The sequence below is a fragment of the Oxyura jamaicensis genome, chromosome 3, assembly GCF_011077185.1.
Source record: "Oxyura jamaicensis isolate SHBP4307 breed ruddy duck chromosome 3, BPBGC_Ojam_1.0, whole genome shotgun sequence".
NCBI classification, from domain to species: domain Eukaryota; kingdom Metazoa; phylum Chordata; class Aves; order Anseriformes; family Anatidae; genus Oxyura; species Oxyura jamaicensis.
In genome coordinates, this window is record NC_048895.1 from 8,298,209 (window position 1) to 8,323,403 (window position 25,195).

At 41.2% G+C, this 25,195-nt stretch overlaps 1 protein-coding gene across 2 annotated transcripts in view; it reads left to right on the top strand.

Annotated features, from left to right (window-relative positions):
* MACROD2 (mono-ADP ribosylhydrolase 2) overlaps positions 1–25,195 on the top strand; it is an 857,698-nt gene that overhangs the window by 807,180 nt on the left and 25,323 nt on the right. For both annotated transcript variants that reach the window (XM_035322711.1, XM_035322712.1), the window contains exons 12-16: positions 439–501; positions 3,859–3,927; positions 13,579–13,656; positions 14,309–14,383; positions 14,976–15,089. In XM_035322711.1, the coding sequence (XP_035178602.1) occupies positions 439–501; positions 3,859–3,927; positions 13,579–13,656; positions 14,309–14,383; positions 14,976–15,089 (399 nt within the window). The remainder of the gene's footprint in view (positions 1–438; positions 502–3,858; positions 3,928–13,578; positions 13,657–14,308; positions 14,384–14,975; positions 15,090–25,195) is intronic.

A 25,195-nucleotide genomic window follows, 5' to 3' on the forward strand; every position in this document is an offset into this window, starting at 1 on the left:
TTCCATAGCTATTAAAGTAGGTTCTGCAATCTGAAGCACAGCCACTTCAAGGCTCTTGTGGAAATGTTACTGGAGGAAAATAATCCTAGAAAAAAAATCTTTAGAAAATAAATAGAATAAGATCAAGCAACAATTTTATCTATTGCAGACAGTGTTTAGGGAAAGATATGTTTATTTTGTGTACAGATATTTCTCATGTGCCTACTAATGTAAAAATCTTCAATCTAACCCCCCTTCCCCAGCTGGAAATGTGACGCTTTTAAATGTAGCTGGTTATATTTGCCATTTTTTCAGTTTACCTTTTCCTCTCTCCCCTTTTGTCATAGGGCCTTGCTGTAAATGAGCAGTTTGAGCTGCATTGGTGACAATTAATATTGCTGCAGCTGTTACCAATAATCAGATGCATTGTAACTAATGGGTGTGTGGTTTTCTCAATAGGTGGTAACAGCACAGAGGAGAAGCAAAACATGGAAGACACTGAGGGCCCGAGCCAAGAAGCAGGTTAGTGCCCAGTTCTTTCAAGAACCCTGAGGTTTTATCCACCCTGGAACAATAACCCTTGTCAATGCTACTGAGGGAACACATTTGTAGACTTTCACCAGATTAGGTCCGAGCTCGTGCAAGTTTCCCATTAGAGACCACAACTCCATTCATTATGAATGAAGGAATTGCAATGCAGGAATGCAGACTTCCCTCCTAAACCTACCAGCTCCACATTCCCTCTTTAAAGTGGACTACCTCTAGCTGATCCTCTAACTAGAGAGAAATATTTCTACTTCTCTGTCTACACCAGAGTAGCACTCTGCATACAATACAAAAGGGGGAGTAGGAGGGGGGCAGGGAAGGAAATTTGGGAAAGGTGGAAGCAGTCTTTCTGTACCGAGAACCATACTTCTAAAGTTTTCAGGTTTCAATAAATTGTCTACACAAGTCTCTGGGGTTATGAAGATTTAAATCCATACAGAAAGACATTACATATACTGTGAACAAATGCCAGAGTTCACAAGGAGTGGATTTTGCAGATGGCATGATTATAAATTATATGTTACAAGGTAGCAAGTTCAGTATTTTTAAATGCAATGTCACTCTGTGTTTGCAATAGATTTTTTTCTATATTTTTTTTCCATTTCTAGCTATACTTTTCATCGTATCCAACACTGTTCAATGCAAAAGACTTAAGAATTAAGCAGTTATCAAAAGAGCTGAGGTGCCAATCAGAATGCCTGTAAATACCCTTCCTTCCTAGGATTTCTTTTGTAGCATTACCTGCAATACGATACATTTCCTGGTTATTTTTTTCTCATAATAGTGCAGGATGCACAGAGCATGAAACGTTTTTATAGAGAGCTATTTTTTTTAATCAGACTTAAAGATTGTTATCGATATGTGGAAAACTGAGCTGAAGAAGGCCAGCCAGTAAATGCAGCAGAAAATAATAGAAAGCCTGGAGTCTTGTCTGATCTGTTTTGCATACTGTATCATGGCTTTTTCCAGCAGAGGAGTTTGATGAGGGCCCTTGTTTGTCCCACATGGTGAGCACTGTGCGTGTGGTAGTGCAGCATTTCTCCCTGTGCTCCCCTGGGCAGTCTTCTGCTACTGTGTGTTAGCAGCTGGTGCTATACTCAAGTACTTGAAGTCCCTCTGTATTTTGTGTAGGCTTCGTCTCTGCTTCTTTACATCCCCATGCATGGCAGGCAGTGGGAGGTGAGGACATAGGCACACAGCACTCCAGCTTTGGAGTGGGGCCCTTTATTGTCTCCAGGACAAGCATACTGGGGTATTTTTTATGTGCTGAAGGACAACCATGTTTCCTTTCCTGTTTTTTTACTGTTATGATGGTCAGGCAGAAGTGTGGAAGGAGTTGACCTGTCTGAATCCAGGCTCTGCTTTTAATCTCTTGCTAGGCAGGGGGATCTCTTTGCTCAAGCAATGTCGAGCTTTTAACTGTACCAAATACTGCTTGGCTCCTAGCTCAGGATTACTCCAGCTGCAGAGATTCCTGTTAAAGTCAGTTATGTTACTGTCTATAGAAGCCAAACATAGCCCACTGTACTTGTCAACTGTATTGACTCTGATGGTATGTATATTTCCTTGGTGTTTTGATTTGCAAAACAACTGGAGTGAATGTGATACATTTCATTTTTCCCAAGAGAAGTGAGGGGAATGCATGTCTCTTAATTATTACTTTGCTGCTGGAGGTGTGTTAAATGCATTGTGTTTTTTTTTTCTTTTTTTTTTTCTTTCTTTTCCAAAACTGTCATTATGACTTGTTATGTTAGAAGCTGTCAGACCTGGTTTATCAGATACCATCTATGCTCTTGTGCTATCTCATATTGGTAGTCATGTTTTTACTCCCATGAAGAGTGTCAAAGAAACAATCCAGACTTTTTAAGTCCCAGATCCAGAAAAGTCATATTGCAGGAACTCGCCTAAAGACAGCATTGTTCCTACGCATGAATCACCTCCTCAGACACAGGCACACAGCGTTACAGAAAAAAAATTATTTGACTTAACATTTATCGCTACTGGTTCACCTACTGATAAGAACAGAGAGGTGTACAATTACCTCGAGTGAGTAATGTTCAGCTGATGAATTGCTGCCACTTTCTACATTCCTCAACTGGGGAGACGAAACATCATCAGGAATTTCTAGGGTTGCTGCTTCTGTTCGCTTCCTTGGCGGTAGGAAATGACCCAATATTCTGAGATACATGGTTGGATGGCTAAAACAGTTCTAAACACCATGGAAGATAATTGAAAGGAGCAATCTCTTCAAATGTTTAAGTTCTTATTTGGATTTTCTAAACCAAAAGGCATAACCTTCATCTGAGCATGAGAAATCACAAATCATTATTTTAATATCATAAAAGAAAACATTGGAGAAAAAAATATAAACTGTAGTCTTAGCCAGTCCATTACATAAAGATTTATATATTCTTATTACATAGTACATGAAAGAGCCAGTTATAGCATACAAAGACTGGCCTAAAATAGTTCAGCTATTACATTGCCGGGTTTTTTTTGTAATCTGGCCTCTATCCTATCATCAGTGAACTTTGCAGTTAAGATGTGGAAAACAAAATGGCAGGTGGTTCAGAGCTCTTGTTTCAAGCTCGTTAAAAATATTCAGTGACTATACTGGGGGAGGTAGGGGAGGGTCAGAATCACCAGAGGCAAGTCTTGTGAAAGAAAAGAAAGAATAAGAATGAAAGCAGGTTTCCAAAGGTTTTAGATTACAAAAATTGCCAAGAAAAAGCAACAGTGAACGTGCAAAAAGTCTTAAATTTAGGTACTAATTACTAATTTAATCTATTAAAGATCATGGTTCTAGTAGCGTGTTCTGACATTCAACATCTATGCATCACAGATTTTCAGGGACTTGGTAAATTTCGGGCCTGATTCAGGAAAGCTTCTGTTTTCAGGAAAGCGTTTGCATTTAATCATTTTGATTCCAATGGGATTCACGGACATGATTAAAGTTAAAGAATGGATTAATTGTTTTTTTATCAAAATAGATGGATTAAATGAAAAAAAAAAGAATTTCAAAGCAAAAAGCAACAGCAGCCTATTCATGAAATTGATAGCTGTTCCTCTCTCTCTATTATGGGAAATTGAAATATGGACTTGAACTGGCAGTACTGTAATGTAAGTTTACCCCTGGCTTAGGGAAGACAATCAGACCAGTAATGGCCAGTGAATACAATGTGAATGGATGGCAGCCCAGAAAATCAAATTCAAGTATAGTATCATGCCTCAGATAAGGTGTAATGCCTTTTTTTTTTTTTTTTTTTTAGTAAACCAGTTCATCATTTTGCCGTCTAATGAATAACGTCTCTTTCATTTCCTTGGTTCTTATAGATGAGACAAAACCTTCAGCTGTAGCCAGCCTATCATCATCAGAAGCCACAGAGCCGTGTGAGGATAAAGGTACAGACTGTAAATTACATTGCAAAATATCCAATCCCAAGAGGACGTTTCATAAAGCTGTATTTTTCTTTGTCTGGAAATTGCTAAAATCACAGTTAAACTATACAGAAATAGGTAAATGCTTGGATTTTGATTTACAAAAGTCTTTGTAATAAAACTACTTGGCACCAGCTGTTGTGCTGGTAGGAGAGATACCATGAATTCCTAAGTCCCCTTGTTATGGAGGTAATGCTGCAATATCATACATGACATGTCAGAAATTGGCCTGAAGCTTGGGCTCACCATGATGACTCACACGCGTAAAGTTAAGCATGCACATCTATCTCAGCTGTGTTAGCTCCCTCTTCAGTGCTCTCCTGATGGGGAAAAAGAAAAACACAATAGCTATAAACACATCAAGAGGAGACAGAAGGAGTTGAAGTCATAATTGAGAGGGAGAAAGTAATGTTTATCTTGTGCAGACTGTGCTGGGCACTCAGATCATTTAGTTTGTGATAAATATTTGAAAGTGTCACGGGGCCAAATGACAGGGAGTTTAGGAAACAAGAAAGAGAGATGATCTAATTTAAATGTTTCAAGCTGAGATTTATCCTGTGGAGTTGTTGGTTTACAGATAGGAACCAGTGCACAGACCTACTGTTTTTGATACTGTTACGATACCACGCTATTAATTGCTTGTGCCGCTCTATGGTTTTTGGCATTTGGGGGGGTGGGGTGGAAGGGGGGTGTCAGGAAAAAGCCTGGGTGATTTACAAAATGTTCACAACTGGTAATTCAAAACAGGAGTTGTGCTATCTATAATAAATGCAGTCCATCAGTACAGCCTTCAAGAAAGCCTAATAGAAAATTTTAATGCATTTTACTGAGATAACATAATTATTAACATCCATTAACTTATTTATTTTAAAAGATCGAATGTTTAATTCAGCGTCACTGCTTGACTCTCTTCTCATTTTTCTAGATAAGTGTGATGGGGTGTGAGATCTTGCCCTTTTGTTCAGAAAGAACATGCTGGAGAGCCAACATACTTACCTGATTATGAGTTCAAAGCCTTGCACAGGTTGATTTAAGTGCTCTCTCAACTGATTGATTGATACTGTGGGGAAAAAAAAGCCCTCAAACCCTTGCCAGAGTACCAGCTTTTGCTATTGATATCTTCACAGATTAAGGTCATGGTGAGGCTAGTTTAAGGCAGGAATACTGATGGATTCAGCCCCAGCTATAGCTGGCAATTACCTGTCACTCATCGCTCTTTTCTCACTGACATTTGGCCTTTTTATGTATACTGTATTTATGTGATCCCCATTGGATGTGTTTTTTGATGCTGTGTAATGCGTGGCCCATGGTGGGATTAGGATTTCTTCTTGTTGTTGTCTGCAGTCCTTACCAAAGATCCAAATGTTTAGCTAGTGCTTTGAGTGCTTGTTCATGACTATGACATCCGTGCCTTCTGATATGCTGTTCAGTGACCATCTCAGTGTGGTTTTTTGATGCTCCAGTTTTTTGACCTTTTGTATTAGTTGCCTCTTCTTGGGAAAGTAGCTGTCTTTGTGTTATGTTTCTCGCTTTTCCTACAGTATTCTAAGAGAATAATGTTTTCCCCTCTTCTCTCAAGAGGCTGGCAGAAGAAGAGATGGTGACCTGAGAAGTCCAAAGGGTCATTATTCTTGGATGTCCTACTTCTCCTCAAAAATAAGACAGAAAGCATCTGGTAGGGGAAAAGGAGTGAGACAGACTTTCCTCCATATATTTTGTGTGTAAAGTCATGCTAGTACAAAGGAAGGAATGCTGGGGAAGAGAGCCTGTTTCAGAATTTGATTCAGAATTCAGAAGTCTCATTGTTCAAAACCAAGAATTTTGAACAATGAGACTGCCACATCCATCAGGCCATGGTTTTAATCCTTATTTGCATTAGCATATTCTAAATTTTTCAGATTTTAGATGTTGAGTTGGTTTAACATTGAACACTGGTGTTACAAAAAAACTAGCTACTGCTTGGGAAATGACACTTTTACAAAATCCTGGCATTTCTGAAAACACCTGCTGCTCCTGAAATAAATTTCAGCCTTCAAATTGTTTGCCCACTGAGTTAACACAGTTAAAACCTGCCTGGTTCTGGAACATACTCATTTCTGTAGTTTATCTTCAACTAAATGACCTGGATGTAAAGCATTCAAAGAAATTATGTTTTTCTATTCCTTTCACCTAATTACCATGGAAAGAGATTTGTGGTGAAGAAGTCTGGGCTACAAACTTCCAAAATGCATGGTTTAAACCACTCATAAGAGGAAGCTTCCAAGCCTGCTGTGGCAGTTCAGCAGTCTCTCTAATGCCAGTTCTGGCGAGTGCACGGAAACACGTATTTTGACTTGGATTAGCATCAGCTAGTAAGTTTTCCACTCTTTTTTTCCCCAAAATATTTCTGGGATCAGGAAATAGTGAGCACACTGAAATGCTTCTTTTCTGTTCTAAAACGTGCGGCTGCTCAAAATGGATCCCGCTGTCTCTCAGCCTGAACATTGTGGCTTGGCAGGCCAGATACAGCGATAATTTTTTTTCTCTCCCTTGGTTAGAATGATTTCTGTGATGACTTTTATCATAGCTCTCAGTGAATGTTGCCAATGGCAGACTGTCACGAAGAGGGTTCTGCCAGTCCCACAGTAGCACGGCTCAACACTTTTTGGTAGGGTCCGTGGCAGAAAATGGTAGGTCTCATACCAACCCACGCTCTAATTCAGGAACACGTTCCTAGTCAGGAGAGCACTTCAACTTGTTGGGAATTTATTCAAGTGTTAATTTTCTTCTCTTCCAAGGGGCTTTTGAAGCACACGCATCTCTGCTATCATGAAGTTCTAAGTTAAGAAGGCTTAACTGGAGCCTTCTTTATCCTTTTTTATATTATTTAAAGGGAAAGCAAAGGATGGGAAAAGGGAAATACAGTTCATAATAGAATGTGCTGAACAGTGCAGGAATAATGCTTCAAGGAGCTCTGATGAAAAATGAAAATCTACTGTGGGATGACATGTCCCACGTTATTGTGTGCTCTTATCTCTCCTGTCATTCATAAGAGAGTCTGTCCAGAAAAAAAAAGTTCATGTGGGCACGGTTCACATGTGGCCTTTGAACAGATGGAATTTCCTGAGTGCCCTGTCCTCAGGAAACAAAGCAGAATAGTCATATTACAAGAATATCAAGACGTTTGATTTTATGCTGTGGAGGTGTCCTCTTACTCAAGCCTGTGCCAAGCTTCTCTTTCCACTGTCTGGAAATAGAGCAAAGAAATGTTGCAATTTTACCCTTGAAAACTCGCATGCATATCTATTAGCTCTTGAGGAGAGAGCTGACACCTCTCGGCAGCACCTTCATAGCGCTTCATTACTGTGCATATGGAAGTAGATCTTTATACACAGCGTATTTCAACTTAGAGATGCTCCTCTTTATGAAGTGGAAGGACAGAAGAAAGTGATTAAGGCCATTAATGTTTATGCAGCAGATAAAACACGTATCAGACAGGCTGCGCTCAGTCTGGAATGCCTGTCCACACAAGATTGTGCTGGGACTAGTAACTCGTTTTAAATGGACCGAGTGCATGTGTGAGAGAGTTTGTGTTCTTCATTTGCTTCTCACATACCTGTCCTACCAATTATTATTTAACCTGACTTAACGATGGGGCTTTCTAGCAGAAAAATTTAAAAAGGAAATGGATTTAGCACAGGTAAAGAATGAACTCCCCATTATGTAATCATGGGAAAGTTTCTGTGCACAATACACTGATTTAAATTCATTAGCACTTAATAAGAACTAAATTTTCATTTGAAGGTCAACTAAATTAAATCATATGCTAATTAATTTTAAAAATAAAGCAGCGATGAATTATTTCCAGGTGTTCACCAAAGTCTGCACTCCTGAGGGAGTGCCATTTAAAGCAAGTCACTATTTTTCTACGTTCTCTGAAATGGAGTCAGGTTCAGTCAGCTGGAGAGTTTATGTTGTCAGAGACTGCATTAGGAAAATGCCTTGGCTAGAGTCGAGCCCTAAAAACTCACTTTGTGCAACCCAGAAGCCTGCAAGTATTTTGCGTGTAAAACATACAGGATATATAATTCCTGTTTGGCCAGCTGTAGTTCTCACCATGGAAAAATCTTGGTGTCCTAAAGACATAAATGATTGAGAAGGGATAAACGGAAAGATATAGCATTTCAAATCCAGGGGAGCTGGGTAAATTGGCATAAATTAGACATTGATGAGTGGGTGAAGTAGACTGACTGGAAGGCCAGTGTGCTCAAAAAGATATGTTTAAAATCAGCTCTTAAGTGTATATTAAGACATCTGAATGAATGACCCGATTTTCAGAAGTGCTGAGCGCTCAGCAGCCACCAATGAAATGTTTTTACTTTACCCTTGGGCTATGATTAGGCCTGGAAAATTTCAACCTGAAAAATTTCAATTATAGGTAACTGAGAAAGAACCTTTTTAAATGGAAGAGTTTCAACACCCCCAACTGTAGCTGTGGCTCCGCGTGCCAGCTGCAGGGATAACATTTTTCTCCCCCTTGGTTAGAACTATTTCCATGAAAGCAAATTGGCTAACGCAAGCTAAATGGTGTTTTTTTTTTTTTTTTTTTTTGGGGGTGTGTTTTTTTTGGGGGGGGGGGAGCTGGGGGGAGGTTATTCATTTATTTCTATTTTCAACCAAGTACGTAACCATCAACGTCCAACCAAATGCCTGTTCTCTTAGCACCATCACAATGGTCAGCTTGAGCTGTACATGATGCAGGTTACTCACTTTGCCTTTTAATCTGACCTATCTGTAGCATTGTGCATCCAGACAGGGTCGAGGCCATAAACTACTCAAGAGATATATCTGCTTTACCATTCACCAGTACAGGCAGCTGCAACAGCTGACACTAATCTCCTTAGCTGGTTTATTTAAATCCTACTTATTTTTAAATATTAGCTGACCTGAAGCCATCCAGCTGTGCTCCTGTCAGTCCGACCAGCTCCTATTCCTTCCAGCTCCTCTCTCCTACCTTCAGCTGGGCAGTACCTTCTCCCGGAAAGGGTCTAACTGAGACCACCAGGTTTTTCTCAGTGTTTTCCTTACCCAGTGCCCCACGCAATGGGCCCTGCCCTGGCGGCAGCAGCAGGGTGCCCACGGTTATCTTACCAACTGCACCTGAAATGTCTCTTGTGGACAGAAGGGGAGGTTAGAGGAGATGTCCTCTTGCACCTGGAAGCACAAGCGAATGGGAGCATTACCCACTGGACCCCACCCGGGGAGATGAAGTGCCTGCTGTATTCCTTGAACGCTTGCAAAAATCTCTCTACAGGTTGTTGCACCTAAAAAGGTCTGTTTTACCAAGCCGTATAAACTTGGGCTCAAATAAATCTAATCCGTCATAAAGATAGATTAAAATGAAATCTTGGTGGATATAAAAATAACATTTTAAAGTCAAAGCTCAAGAATATCTCCCTAACTTCTTATAAATCACCATTTTATAGTACTTCATTTTAACACATTTTCCTCGGTTTATGAGGCAAAAGAATACCCTAATCATGTGGCAGCCTCCATGCACACCATTACCTGTAATTTTAGACGCCTGCTTGATTTCTTTCACTCTGGAAATATTCCAGTCATTTTTCACACTATCATGCTTAAAAAATAAAATGCACTGAACCTGCTTCTTTCATAATGGCCAGCTTTTTCCCTCTTTAATCGTCTTACAGCTCCCTAAAATGTGGTGATTTATCTATGCTGTGTGCAGGACCCAGGTGTGTTGCACATTTGAAATGACTCAGTAAATAAGCCATACAGAGAGTAGCTGGGGAAGTGAATTTTAAAAGATCATTAAAACCACTTAACATTCAGATCTTACCATTTCTCCTCTTCCTAAGCATTTGCAAAATTATGTTTTAGCAGTGTTGCTTTGTACAGTCAAAAAAAAAAAACAAAAAAAAAACAAAAAAAACATGAATGACATGGAAAAACAGGGGGGTTTAGGCAGTCTTTAGACGAAATAGTGTCTGATTATTTGCAGGAAGGGCAGGATTGATAGTTTATTGCAAGCTACACAGTTTTCTTGGAGTTGAATTCAACATACAATTGGTATATCGGAACAGTAATATGTGTGGTGAGAATTCTGACCCTCTTACTTAATGTCCAAATATTTTTTCCATGGGTTTTTAAAGGCTGGGGTTAATTCCCAGGTCCATGTAGCCACACAATCCCACGAGATAGTTGTTTCAATGCAACGGAGGGGTGCAGAGCAAGCTGGGGCAGAGCGAGTGCTCCTTATGTGGATACTGCCACTGCAGGTAAAGCAACCACCAGGTAAAAGCAGGTCTGAAGGAATTCAGGGGTTTTATGCTCAGATGTTTGCAAGCACTTCATTGCTTTATGTGCAGTAGATGAAAGTGGCCTATCTTTGATTCATTTATGTCACTAAATGTCATGTTTGGTTCAATCGTGTGTGATCAGTGATGACAGCAGGAACTGTGCTACAACCCAGTATCAGAAGCACTGCTTACTTTCAGTCCCACCTGGTGGAATGCTAACCCTTACAGCCCCAAAGTAAATGGTGCCCCATGTGCGTCACCAAAAAAATAAGCATACTTGGCTGAGAAACAATACCCTGACCTGGGTTCTCCAGTGCAACTTGGCAGATGAATAGCTGTGTTAGGAGAGGACTGACACTGTTTTATGCCATTTTAAAAATGTGCTTTATACCATTTATACCACTGCTTTATACCATTTAAAAAGTCAGAGTTAATTCCTAGCCATTTGGTGATGGATGAAGGCTGTAGGGATGTCCAGAGCTTGGGCGGACCTGGAGTCTTTTACAACTATCATACTGGCTAAAGCCCAGTTCTGTATGGCTCTAGAGGGCTAAGTCAGCACAGAAGACCACCTCTTCCAGAGCAATACTGCTACCCTACTGAAAACTTGCAAAGAGAAACTTGCATTTAGTCAGCATTTGTGGGATTCCCACCACTGCTTGCCAACTGAAACAGATGCAGCGTTCTTGCCTCGTATCCAATTTGGGACCAGCTTTTATTGACCTGTGCATTTAATCTTACATTTTTCACTCTTGCCTGCCTGAGATTTTCTTCATAAATCTGGGTTTATTCCTTTGCTTTATTTTATTCTTGTTAATCCTAAAAGTAAATCTGTCTTTGGACCTTTTGGCTTGAATATTTGATCTACTATTTGCATTTGAAAAGAAGAAATCTTTGATACGGTCTTGACCTTAAAGATTTTGAAACTCAGAATCTACATGCTAATGCAGCTACTGATCGCTCCTGCTGAAATAGGAACCACAGGCTCCTTCAGCAAGGCAGCAACTCCTGCCCGTGTTCTGCTCTTTTCAGAAACATGCTTGACAAAAAAGAACATGTGCAAAATGAACATTTTATGTTGCCTGGAATAATTCTGAATCCTGTGCAACTCAAATGTTTTCTCAAACCCTGGAACAATTAGGAAACCGTTTACATCCAAAATGAAAGTTGAACATTAAATTGCAATCCGTAAGAATAAACTGTGTCCAGCCAGGTATGGGAATGTCCCAAGATGGGCCAAAAGCATAGGCGGTCTGTTGCTGTGGTGCCTAACACTGGCACCGAGCACAGCAGCAGGGTCAGACTTCCAGCTGTGCCCAAGGGTGAAAATGCAGACAACTCCTCGTGCTGCACAATAACTGTAGTTTGCCATAAGCTATTTGGTGTTGCACGACAAAAAACAATGTGAGGGGGCACATATATCAACAAAGCACAAGGCTCCTTAAACTCCATTTGTTGCTATTGACCAAGGCGTGTAATTGTTCCTCTGATGCTGCGGATTGATTTTTGCATGAAATTGGAGTCATTCCTCATTCTGGGAGGAAAGGTGGCACCTGTGCACTGAGATTAAAGGCACAGGTCTGGCAGTATAAAGTACTGTGCAATCAGCGCAGGATAAGGTATCTCTGAGAACCGTATGGGACAGAGGAGCGTGCGCCTCTTCCACCCCGAGCAGCTAATATCACACTTTTGGCTCTTTGAAGGGCCCTTGCTACAAGGTACTTAAGCCAGAGGACTTCTGATTCCATATTTGTCAATAAAGTACCATTTGCAAACGTGCAACTAAATCATACCGAAAAAGATTATATGAATTCAGAGTAGGGGGCTAGGGGTGGTACAAACCTTGGCTTGCTTGATACCCCGCAGGCTTCGTCAAAGACTTCAGTGAAGCCAGAATTTCACGCGATGCATTTAAAGTTTGTTTTAGACGTTGAGAAATTCCCTGAAGATTTTTAGTGCCTTTTCCATTGAAGACCAAGAGGTCCTTCAACTCACTTTTTGATTAGACTTGCAATTTGATGAGATTCTAATTTATTTTTGCACTGATTCAGGCTGATAGGGTAATCCCTTGTAACTCATAGCACAATGTGGCTTCCTAGTATGAAAGGGCCAGCACAGTGGCCCAGCTGATAGCAGTGCTCAGCGTTTTAAGTCCACAGTACGGTTGAAAAAAAAGTGCAGCAAGGGCAAATTTTAGCAAATTGTACATCAGTGAGATATTCTGCTTTCAAACTTGGATTTATAAACTTATTGTCATGCCGTGAGAGAAGTAAGAAGCTGTGCAGGTAATTAAATATTTGCCTTGGGGGATTATTTGCAGTTAATTAAAGCCACACACTTTCAGTGCATACCTTTTGTACAGATTATTAAATTTGGATCAGATGTTAACAACCCAGCTTTCTCGCTTATCCATCAGAGATTATTCTTGGCAAGTTTCAGGAAGAGAGTTTTACCTGGGCATCCTTTGGTATATTGTAAGATCTGCTCTGCTGTATGATGGAAAGGGACCCTCTAGAAGTAGAGCCGTGACAAAACTGTCATAATGTAATTTATTGTCATGCACTGTAGGTCTTTGCACTCCATAGATCACTAGGGAGTGGCTCTGGTCAGAAAATGTTGTTTGACACGCAAAAAATAATGCCTGGTGTATATGAAGACCACAGATAGAGTGTAGGGGCTGGATTTATACTGTCTAATTTAAAACCTCACTGTGCCGCTGGTTCAGAGTATGGCTTTGGGCACTTCATTTTGCTAGTCTCCCAGAAAGCAAAAGCAGTCTTGGCCACGATAATGGCCTTGGGAGTTCTGTCATCTAGTGAAATGAGGCCAGGATTTGCAGTGGGATTTATAGGCCTTAATGTTTGTCAAGCTAGGGAAAATGCAACCATGAAAAGCACTGGTATTGTTACTAAAAAAAAAAAAAAAAAAAAGAAGTCACTGTTTATTAAGTAGGCCATCCACTGTGTTTCTCCTAGCTTTGTGCCACTCATTTCATTAGAAATAAAAGTCTCAGTAGCACTTCTCATTTTTCTTACATATCCTTTCTTGACAACTCCTTGTCTAAGGTTTGTACCGCAGGCCAGACACTGCTCAATAAGTGTACGGATTCAGAAATCAGTTTGAATAATTGAGACCCACGAGTATGCTTTTGTAGTGTGCGAGCCTGTGGTTAAGCAGCAGGAAGTGTTGTCCGAGTATCAGAATGCCAAGTACGAACCTCGCACCTAAGGGCCACCAGTGTCTGAGGAAACAGCCGGACTTTTCCAGCACAAAAACTGCTGCAGGACACGTGTTTGTGTGTTTGCTGTTTCCTCAGATTCCCTGAAAGACTCCAAAGGCGTGTGGGAGAGTGACCCAGCACATCCTATGGGGTGTGAGCAAGATCAAGCCGAAGGTAAAGTTTTCTCTCAAAATTCTTTAAGACACAGATAATGAACCAGTTGGGAGCCTTAGTTCCTCCAGTTACGGCATCCAGTGGGTTTCAGCCTGACCTCTGCTGCCTCAGGAAAATGCTGTCAGCAAACAGAGGTCCCGTGCCAGCCAGTCCTGGTGCAGTAATTGTTGGTGTTGCTGGCAATGACGCATTTCCAAGTGCATGGTCTCCTAACCATATTGATCCAGACGGCATAGCATTATTGTTTTTGTTTGTGTCGTCCCCCCCCCCCCTTTTTTTCTCTCCTCCCATCATTATTCTAAAAGCCTGTGGTGATTCTATTGCTTTTGATAAGCTGACCAGCAAGCAGGGGTGCTTTGCAACAGCTTCTATGAGAACCAGTGTGTTGAGGCTGAGCTACAAACAAAAGAAAAAAAAAAAGTTGGTTCCGGGTCAGTTGTGACTAGACATTGAACATCCTTAATGCTTAGAGCTTAGTAGTTGGTATTTTCATATATGAAATAGTTCTAACATTGTTCATTTAATAGCAAAAAGCATTTCATGGCTGAAGAGTTCAATGCGGCGTGTTAGGTTCGTACCGTGCCCGCCGAGCCTGCCGCTGCGTGCATGCAGCCCTCGCACTGATGTCATTTTCAATCTGTCGTGCTAACAGGACAGCAGGATGGTGCTGCAGAGGAGGAGATGAAAGCTGGGTCAGATTCCCAAAGCTCCTGCATGGAGATAGAAGGTACTGCATATGCATCACACTGTTATTGCTCGGATCTGAGCAGCAGCGTTGAGATTCCCTTTTGTTTTCCATGCTTCCAAGAGCAAAACTGTGGGGCTGAATCATCTTCTGGTAACCCTGACTTCAGCCCGGAGCAGAGGAGTAGCTATGGGTTCTCAGTGATACCAGATGGCTTTTTAAAGACTGCTTCCATTAGAGAAAGAAGTGAACACTGTGTGTCTCTTTCCTCTCACCAAGCACCGGAGCCCTGTATGTTCAGAGCACAGAATGCTCTGTCCACCATCCAGCAAAATGTTAGAGTACGTGTGCCCCCGGGCTTGTGAGGAGTCCTGCTGAGGGAAGATGCTTGGAGCTAGGCATGGGGGGCTTTTTGTGCCCTTTCCCAGAAAGCTCAGCATGCTGGAAGATCGAGGCCTTGCTCTCAACTACTGCCCTTTGCATTTCCCCGAGATAGATATTGTATCTGTGCTCTTGAGGGGAAGGATCCTTTTCCAGTGTTTTTAATGGTAATCTCTCTAGTGTATGTTAATCCTTTTATACAATGTACATTCTGAAAAGCCTTAGTGTTCATCTTTTCATCAAATTTATTCAGAGCCATTGTTGAACCAAGAAGACACAACAGAAGAGGAGAAACCTTTGATTCCCAGTGCAGAGGAAAAAGAAAAAGAAGGAGGAGGAGGAGGAACACAAGTAGAAGAAGAGGAAGGTAAGGCTACTTAAAAAAAAAAAAAATAGAATGAGATAGAGAATTCTGCTGGGCTCATGTTCTGCTTTTCTTCTGCTTGTCAGGAAACATGGAAATAGCACGTATAAAGGGATTTATTGAAAAAAAAACAAACAAAAACACCAACTTCTGTATCTTTGAGTGTTGCTTTGATATATTGGATGTGCAGTCACATAGGACTATAAGTGCAAGCAAGTGCACAATCAGATTCTAAAGTTATTTAAAATAAGCACACTTCTCATTGTTTTTCTGTATTAATGTGCTGATTAAACAACCAATTTCTGTCCATTTAAGTATCCTCTTGATCACGTTCACTAGAAGCATCAAGAATATTTACAATAAATAGGCATGCAAATGAGTTGTGAGCCCATTAATAGAGATTTAGCTAGTAATTAACTAAAACGAGTAATTCTAATAAATAAACCAATATTTGGAGCGGGAGCACAGGGTCTTGCTGAAGCAGTAATTTTTCCAAGAGTAAAGTATTTAAATCCTTAATAATGCTTTTGTAAAGAAACTTAGAAGTTTAATTTTCTGTGTTGGTTACTCTTCTGGGAGCATTATATTCAGTGCACCATTTGTAACAGCCACGTGGTTATGTAAAAAGAACATGTTATGTAAATAATTCTCTAATCGTAAAGTCACCGTAAGTTAATAATTATATGGTTGTCTTCTGTAGAGCACGGAGATGAATTTTATAGTTCCATATTAAAACCCAGACATGATTTTTACTGAAAATTCAGGTCAATACTAACTGTGTTGTCCTAATTATGAACTCTTTTTCCTAGCCACATTGACAGCAACTTAATTGCAAACGTGTGTTAGTAATACTGACACTTTCCTTCACAGCAAACCCCAGTTAATAGAACCTCTGTTCATATACAGCTAACCAGCATTTCTTCTCCTTTTTTTTTTTTTTAATTGCCTATCCAAGTTGAGACTAATCGCATCTCTTTATTATCAGTCATGTTAATAGTATCGGGTTTGTGCCGTATTACTGACGTTGAAAACAGAATTCGTATAATCCTTACTTCAAATCCAGGTAAATGGTATTGCTCTACTTCAATTTCAAATCCAGGTTATGTAATATGAGCTCACTCTGATTGCAAATACCAAAGTCGTTATGTTAATTTCCTCCTAATAGAAATTATTTACATTTTATTTTATGCCTCATCAAAAGCAAGTTGGACAAAATGTACTTTCATTATTTGTGCATTTCCTTCCCTTTAATACTTGAGTGTCCCCTACAGCTAGTGGCTGTCATGTAGTTCTCAGTGGAGAGATTGTATTTCACCATCTGTTCTACCTACTATTAAAATATGCAACATTAAAGAAAAGAAGGTAATGTCAGGAAAGGGTTGTTCTTGGCACTTTTCCTTTTCCTGCCCCTGATTTAAAAGGCTCAAGTACTAAGTAAGTAAAAGATTTTTTCCAAACATTGTGGAACATGTTCCTACAAGGGGGCTCACATATTGCTCTTGAACAAGATCAGTCTGATCCAAAGCTTACTGAAGTTCATAGAAAGACTCTCATTGATTTAAGTGAGCTTTCGATCAGCTCCTTAATAGGAGGAGATGCTGTGCTGAGTCTACATGCGGGGTAATGGCACTTAGGTAACTCCACAGATACTCTGTTTAGCTTTTTCTGAACGTACTATCTTTGTGTCAGTGAAAATAAATTGGTGTGGGTTTTGTTGTTGTTGTGTTGTGGTTGGTTTATTGCTGTTTGGTTTGGTTTTGATAACAAAATGAAGTTAAGTCTTTCCCGTGCATTGTTTCATTCTCGTGGGTGTAAGAGGGTGTAAGAACATATAGGGGAACCTTCAGAGCTATTCTTGTTAGATGCTTCCCATTCTGTGGGCATATTGTCAGCCATGCGAGATTTGAAAGCCTGCCACAATGCAAGGTGAATCTGGACAAGGAGCTGAAAAAACAGAAAATCAGCTGAAGTTCAAGCTGATAAAATAATACATACTTCCCAAATAGAGTCTCTTTTTAATGGGAAGAGATTACGGGGCATAAAACAGAGATATAACAACATTTCAGGCAACCCAAGTGCTATTGCATAACCTAATTCTTTGAAATTGTTTTCCAGCAGCATCCACAGTACATTTGGTGTACAATAAACCAGCATACTTTTGCCTAAGAACACTTGCAAAAAAGCCGATATGGGACTGCAGTTCCCATTAAATAGAAATCCAGTCATAAAACTGAATCCTAAGTGTCACAATGGTGGTTTTGACCTGTATTAGCCCTACATGCACAGCCCCGTGTAGCAACTACTGATCTGTAAGCTATCTGCTCTCTCTGTTCTACATCTGATTTTTTCCTGTTGTGTTACCAAGCTCGTCTTGGAGCGAGGGGTAGCACGTAACTGCCTCTCTGCTCTCTCTGTCTCACCAGGAGCCATTAGATGAACGGGAGTCCTCTGTGACCTGTGCTATCCCCAGCGCTGGAGCTGTGGAATCCACTAAATTGCCAGCAAAGATCAAAGTCCCTTTCCCAACCTAAAGCTAGATTTCTGCCTAGTTACTGATGGTGGCTTTGAAGCCTGCTAGAAATTTTTTCCGGTGATCTGGTTTTCCTTGGAAAAAAAAAAAGTCTGTTTCTTGGTCGTTTAGAGGCATGTCTCAGTTTTCACAAACTTCTGACAAACTGTATGTGTGCTGCTGATCTGGTTTTACTGTCAGCTCATCTGTGTGGTGTTGGGGATTTTAGGGCTTGCAGGGTCCTTTCTTACATAGCCCATAATGGCTTCGCAGCTCCAGGGTGACACAATAGCCTGTAGTTTTACCAAGGAGTCATGGATCCTGGCACTCCCAAGGTTCTGGGGCGCCGTTCTGGGACTCGAAGAATCCAAGTTTTAGCAATTTCACTGCTCTTTCCCACTGCTAGCAGAATGAAATAAGCCAGATTACCCTGAAGAATGTAACATTGTAAAGCACTGTGTGTGTTTCATAAAAACCTGGTGTGGCTTTTTCCAAAATCAGTAATAAAATACAGTGTGTGCCAATTATTCCCTATTTTCCTACTGTAACTTGAAGTTATATGTTATTAGGGAGCACCTGAAGAAAAAAAGACCAGCTAAGATGCTTTTTCTGTTATTTTCCAACTATTATAACGCACCCATTCTAGTTCACAAAAGAATAATGAAAATATGTGTTTCTTATAAGATTAGGGAATATTCTCAAATCCCTTTATTAAAAAGCAGAGTCAGTGGTGATCGCTGACCTAGTTGCTGACTAGGGAAGTATACGTGTTGTTCATACACCGTTTGGCAGCCCCTTTATAAGTCCACCTAGAAATGGTCCTGTCGTGTTGTAACAATCACGTGTTCAACATTTAGCTGCGGTTTTAATCAGCTCAGTTTTTCTAGGAGACAATTTCCAGCATGTCTGCATATGTAGCCGTTTGCTACTCGAAGCCCGCTCTTCCCTCTATTACCTTTTTTTCATTTCTGAACTCTTTCTGTCTCCCTGCAAAAGGCCTTAGATCTGATGATTTTTCTCTCTGGTCATCTGTAGAAGTTGCTCAACTCTTTGGAGGAGAGGTTTTCCATCAGACTACTGACATATGAGCACAATTAACCATTGTTTCTCTGTTTGATCTTCTTCTGTATTTAGGCTAAAATATTTTGTCCTACTGTGCTGTTTGTAGGATTACTTGAGCTTGGCTTGGGATATTTTTCCACCTAGGAAGCAATTTTCACGTCAACTCATTTCACCCGTCACTGTGTTCTGAGCACAAAGCACAACTCCTGGTTTCAGGAGTAGTCTTCACAGCTTTGTTCTGACTGCCGGAGCTGTGGAAGAGACCCTGACCTAGTGGCAGTGGGCAAGAGGAAAGGGGCGAAGCTTTTCTGCCACTTCTGCCTGGCTCTGGTGACATGCTGGTACGTGTCCTAGACGTGTGGCTGGGTGGCATCCTCCCTGGGAAAAGAATATATTTATTTTCCTCTGGACAAGTCCCAAAACACAGAAGCAGGTTATTGCTGAAGCACGATCAAGCATCGAAGTGCTATAATTAATGCCTACAAAAAGATATTGGTGTCCAGGGAGTTAGCTTAAGAGCAGGACAGCCCATGCAATTAGTCTTTCTGTGTGTAGCTGCTCCCCAGCCTTTTTGAGTGCTGTGTGTAGGGGGCTGCAATAACCGTCTTGGCTGTGTATGAACCATGTCATCCTAAGGCAGGCTTGGGAAGGGACCGGAGGGAAGTTAACTGGTTTAGATCACATGCAACGTACATAATTTCCTACAATGCCAGGCCTTTGATCACTGACCTTTCATGTAAATTTGAATTCTGCCTGATTTTCTTCTTAGCTAAGCCCAGTTTTGTTCAACGATCTTGGTTAAATGAGTAGATAGGTACCTTTGTAGCTACCACATCATCCGTTCTTCACCTAACTGGATTTCCAAGGTAGTTATCCATCTGTACTTTGGCAAAAGAGATCATCTGACGGCCTGATCTTGGAGAGAATTAAATATTCAGAAACTTCAGGGAGAAGAGCTCTTTGTGTTTTACAGTTTCATTTTCAGGCATTTATATGATTTTTACATGCATTGGTACAGTTGCAAATATTGTCAAAAGAAATTACTTTCTCTGATATGACATCGTAGTTATAGAGAAACAAGGTACTTCTTGAGAAAGATCTGTTGAGATGAACATGACATCTTTATTCTTGAGTCATGGCAAGTGTAACCACCTTTTATTTCTTAACCAAACTTCTCAGCTTCAAGTGGAGATGGATGGGACATCTTAGGAAAAAAAAAAAAAAAAAAAAAAAAAAAGGAAAAAAAAAAAGAGAGTTTTTAATAATCTTCTGTATGCATCCTTAAAAAGACATACTTTGTTTTTCCTGGAGAGACAAGAATGCAGAAATATTTGGAGCGTTGTGGCTGCTGAAGAGATGGTTTAGAGGCTCCAACTCCTTTTATTCAGGATCCCTAAAGAAGAAAGGAATAAGTATTCTGATTCAAATACACAGTGCACAGGTCTTTGATAACAGCCCACACTGAATGGATCAGATGACGTTTTACGTGCTGTTGCAGAGTAAGTCTAACCATAAATTTGGAATACATCTTAAAAATCTGCTTCTGACGTGCACTGGTAGATGGCAGTGAAAAAAATTACACCTTTGGGCCTTTTGCAGAAACGCCGGTTGTTCTGTGGAAGTAGAAAATTGTAAACTGGTATTTAAGCTCACATGTCTAAAGCTGAGCTAGAGATAGCAGATTGTTGCAGACTGTCACTGGAATTGGTCGGAGGTTTGCGCTAACCAAATTGTCGCTGGAAAGCCAAAAAATGCCTTCATCCGGGGGGATATCTTTGGGGTTTAATAAGTCTCCCTTTACATGTCTTTGTTTTCTGGAGAACTTTACAAAACTCAAGAGTAAAATCTTGAGCAAAGGCCATAACTGTAGGCAGGGAAAAGAAACCTTCAGCCTAGCCAAAGGTTCCTTTTGGAAGGGGAGGGGTCGCAGGCTTTTCTAGGTTGGCAAACAGTATGTCGGTTTTGATGAATGCATGTAAAATGTTTTGCATGGTTCTGGGATTGGGGTGGCTTTGTTTAAATGCCTCTGAACGCAGGTGAGGCTGGCATGCCTGCGAATGGCTGTGTGTGGGCATCTTCCGTGCTCCTCTTGCATGTTGCACCTTGTGGGAAAGGAGTGCTTTTTTGATCCTGGTGCCTTTGGTTATATTTGTGGTGGCTTTGTCAGTGCTGACCTGGGAGGTCTCCAGGCTCCGATATCAGCAACGGTTGGGTGCTAAGAGCAGTCGCTTCAGTGATGATGAAAGATCAGCAAGGTCAGTCGGAGGAAGTGTCACTCACAGGCTGTCGTGACCAGAAGCATGCACCAACAGCAACATGGAGGTGATGGCTTTTTTGATGGCTTTTTTTTTTTTTTTTTTTTTTTTCTCGATTTTCTAAGCACTGTCTGGTGCAGCAGAAGAGCTGCACCACATCAGGCAGCACACAGTGCCCCAGATGATGTTCCTTCCCTCCTCTGAGAGGCTGCAGGTGGGAAGCAGACCCCTGCGAGCCTTCCCGATGGGTGCTGCCTGGGCCGTGCTGAGTAGCACTGCGTACTTGCAGGATGGGGTTGTTATTATACTGTCAGTAGTCTGCTCCAGATATTGATTTCAATCTCCTGGGGGGAAAAGTTATTTTTTTTTTTTTTCCGTGCCACAGAAGGAATCTGTTTCTTTTCATTGCTCTCCATATATCAGGTACTAGCCTGAACGTATGTAAAGAACAGGTGGTGCAAGATCAGTTTTAAGTTTTAATTATTCTTCATCTTTTTCAGTTACAAATGATATTTTTTTTCTGGGTGCCTTTCTAAGAAAAAGTGGAAAATGTAAGGAATTTTCCAGCTTAAACATTTTGCCCGCTGTCACAGTTGCTTTGTGTTATCAGGCTTGATGGTAGGTACAAGACAAAAAGGCAACAAGAAAGAAAAAAGAAACAAGAAAATTGACTGCTCTGACAATGATACTGTTTTAAGGTTTATTGTGTGTATTTGATTGCTTTCTTCATGTCATTTTCAGTAATCAGAATAGAAATACTGTTATGAATTGGCAATTTTTGTTTCATTTAAAAATATCATCTCTTTGTTCCTTCTGAAAGCGTTGGCAATGTGGCCTTTGTTTGGTTTAATTAACTCATGTTACATCACTGAACTGAAACACATTCAGCATTAAATCTAATAAAATAATTTTTAGAACTCTTCTGTATACAGAAAATAAAAAGAGAAAAGATTAAATCCTCTGAGAAGCTGGAGGAGAAACTGGATATTTTTAATGGCAGATTTTTGAAGTGCCGTTTGCATTTTATTTTCATGGTAAGAAAGCCAAATTAATATAAAGTCATAAAATCCCACTGGAAAGCAGGTGCTGTGAAGTCATTCTAAATCCTCATATGTTTGTAATATTATTACATGATGTTGCATGTTCTGTACGTTTGAGATACAAAGCTTAAAGGGCTTTAAGAGGCTGATAATGCCATTGTAATGTATGAAAACTAGAAAGATAATGCATATTTCACGTGGTGCTCAAATCTGCTAGTCTTTGGTTTTAGCTCAAATCTCCAGAGAAGCAGGGCTACCTTATGCAAATGAAGAACGTATCTCTTTCAAATCATATCAAATGGCATCTGAGTGACAAGTGAAAGGAATACAGGAGAGATTTCGACATCCTAGAAACTTTTTCCTGTAACATAAGTGAAAAAGGAGAGCTTGCTGACCAAGGCCTACGGTTTTACAGATGGCATCATAGTTAATGAGGCATCTGGAAATTAGGTGTAGCGCCTTCAGAGAAATGGCACGTTTGTTTAAAATATAATATACAGCTCCAGAGGGCTTTCTCTAAACAGTGGCTTTCATTCCCATTTGCAGCAATAGGAATTTCAGTCTTAGAATAGATCCACCAGGCTGTTTCAGTGCAGTGGAGGTACGCAAGTAAGAATTTGATCTCTCATGGACAGATGTTATGTTCCTGTGACATGCATGCTACAACAGGAGGCTTAATTTTGTTATGTGACAATTCATTTTGGACTCTGACCTCCTTTAATAAAGTTCACCTGTGACAGGATGCGCACAAGATCCTACTGAGATGGCTTTTGGAAATTCTCTGCTTCCCCACGCTTTATGTTGTTTATAATGTATAGCAAGCTGAACAGGCCATGCTGCTCGGGTTGTTGTGCTGGTTTATCAAAAAAAAAAAAAAAAAAAAAACTAGCAAAGAGGGTAGGAGGAGATGATCTGGGAGGACTTTTTTTTTTATTATTTTGAGTACAGAATGAGAATGATATCAAAGAAAGCATCATATGCCCTGAGATGAAAAGGTTCCCTCGGACATTCTTATTTGTTTTAGGGGGGTGGATGTATCGTCTCTTCTCTGTCAGTAGCTTTATCACTGTAGTTGTGCCCAGCAGTGTGGGTGAGTAGTTTACTGTGTTCTCCTATCAGAAAGGAGGCATTTAACCATTTTTCACACCAGCAGCTGGGTCAGGAGACCTTCTTTTTGATTCAGCTCTGGTCTGTGTTTTTTCTCTGTGCAGCCCCCATGGCGCTGTCTCTGCCAGGTACGCTGTGGCTTTGTATGTGCCCAGGTGCCATTGCTCCTGGTACTTGGGGAGGAAGGCCAGTGCTGTACAAGGTGCTGGCATATTATGCCAGCAGGGGGAAGATATACCTACAACTTGTCCAGTGGAGATTGCAGTGATAGGGCAGTGATAGGCTTGACCCCAGCTGAGAGTAAATCTGCCTCTTGCTACTGCTGACCCAGAGCAGGAGAAATCCCACCCGACCTCATTCAGATCTCAAAGTGTTATCCTTTCCTCCTACCCCTACGTATCCTCTTCCTTTTGTCTACTTGTTGCCCATAATTTTTTGGCAGCAGGTTTTCTCTGCCCTCACCTTTTCCTAATGCAGTTGGCAGGTGAGTATTCTCTCAAGCGCGGATCTTGCCATCTGGAAGAGTTGTCCTGCACTTGGTTGGCTTTCATCAAACTTCACCTCCAGACGAGCATGAGGTCACTGCTGGTATACCTGGCCTCTGGTGTTAGCCCAGCAGCCCGAGCTGACCCAGAGTCTCGTCACTGAGAATTATCTGCCAGGGAGGAAGCATTCCTCAAGCGTTTATTTTTCTTCCAGATTCAGAGTTTCCTTGTGCTTTCTATCCTGAGTTTGAAAATCCATCACTTTCCTCAGCTGGCAAATTTCAAACACAAAAAGCCCTTCATTGTTGTTTCACTGGTGCAGGATCCTTAGCTTGAAACGCTGGGACACGTAAGCCTTTTGTCTCATTATTCCATAGAGCGGATGTGCAGCCTGGTTTGTTTGTTTTTTTCCCTCAATCATGAGTGTGAAGGGCATAGCTCTGCCAGCAATCATAGCTACCACAGAGGCCAAAACCTCCTTTATTCCATTTACAACATCCTGTCAAAAAACACTCGATACCAACATTACTTGACAGCCCTTGAAAGACGGCATGTTTACACGTTCAGCATTTTCTCTGCAGAGGAAATAAGCGGTTGCTTACAGGCTCTACCTTTCTTACCTGGATTGAAAATCAGTTAAACTGTGTTCTGGATTCTGAGAAGAAAAAGTCAATAATCTTTTCTCAGTGCCCCCTGGTTACAGCTAACAATGGTATATAGTTAGGGGGTCAGCACGGCAAAGTCGCTGTCTCAGTGGCTGGAAAAAATTGAGAATCCTGATTTGTGGCCAAATCCTATCATGGTTACAAGGTATTTCATCAGTTAAAACACATTCTCTGGGCGTGTTTGTATAGTCTGTCAGCCTGAAACGTAGCACAAAAACATCAAATGGGCACAAATTGAGATACCTCAGGTGCTTCAAAATAAGATGTCACTGTGCTGAAAAATCGGTATCTAACTCCAGCAGCTCGATTCAAGGAAATTAAATTGGCTGATTCTTCCAGCTGTCCAGGCAACAAGGAAGATTAGCGGAGAAGCTCACAGACTAACTGGGGAGGTAGTCAGCAAGGCGTGTCTTAGCATCTCTCCCTCTCTGGGGTGCAGGTACCCGAGCATGGCACCTCTGGCAGCCACAGATCCAGCCGCCAGTCCGGAGAGGACAGAAAACTGAGCAGGACTTGCTCTTTCAGGTGTAGAGCAGCTGTGCTGCCTGTTCTTTCGCTTCTCCCTGAGTGTCGAAAAGGCTCTAAGTTGCGTGCTTTCATTGACAGCAGCCCAACATGCAAGGCAAGGGTGTTAGGGGCTTTCCCCCACGGCTGCCTTGCAGGGATCTCTAGGACACGAGGGTCAGGGATTGAGTCCTTTCAGCATGGAGAGGGACTCAAAAGCGTGTTTGTTTCCAGCCTGCCCTGATCAGCAGGGTTTGAGGCTAACAGCGAGCACTGTCACTGTCCCTCTCCCTTGCTTAAGATTGGATGCTTGTGGCTGGGAGCTCTGAGTGGCCGCTGCGCTCTCATTGCAGTTCAGTCACTGGCCCAACCTCTTGGCTTCTCACCTCATGTGTCCACAGCTTCTTGGCCTTGTCCCTGCCAGCACACTCAGTCCTTCCTGTGAATGTCTGAAGCTCATCTCTGATGGATGCATTGGCCCA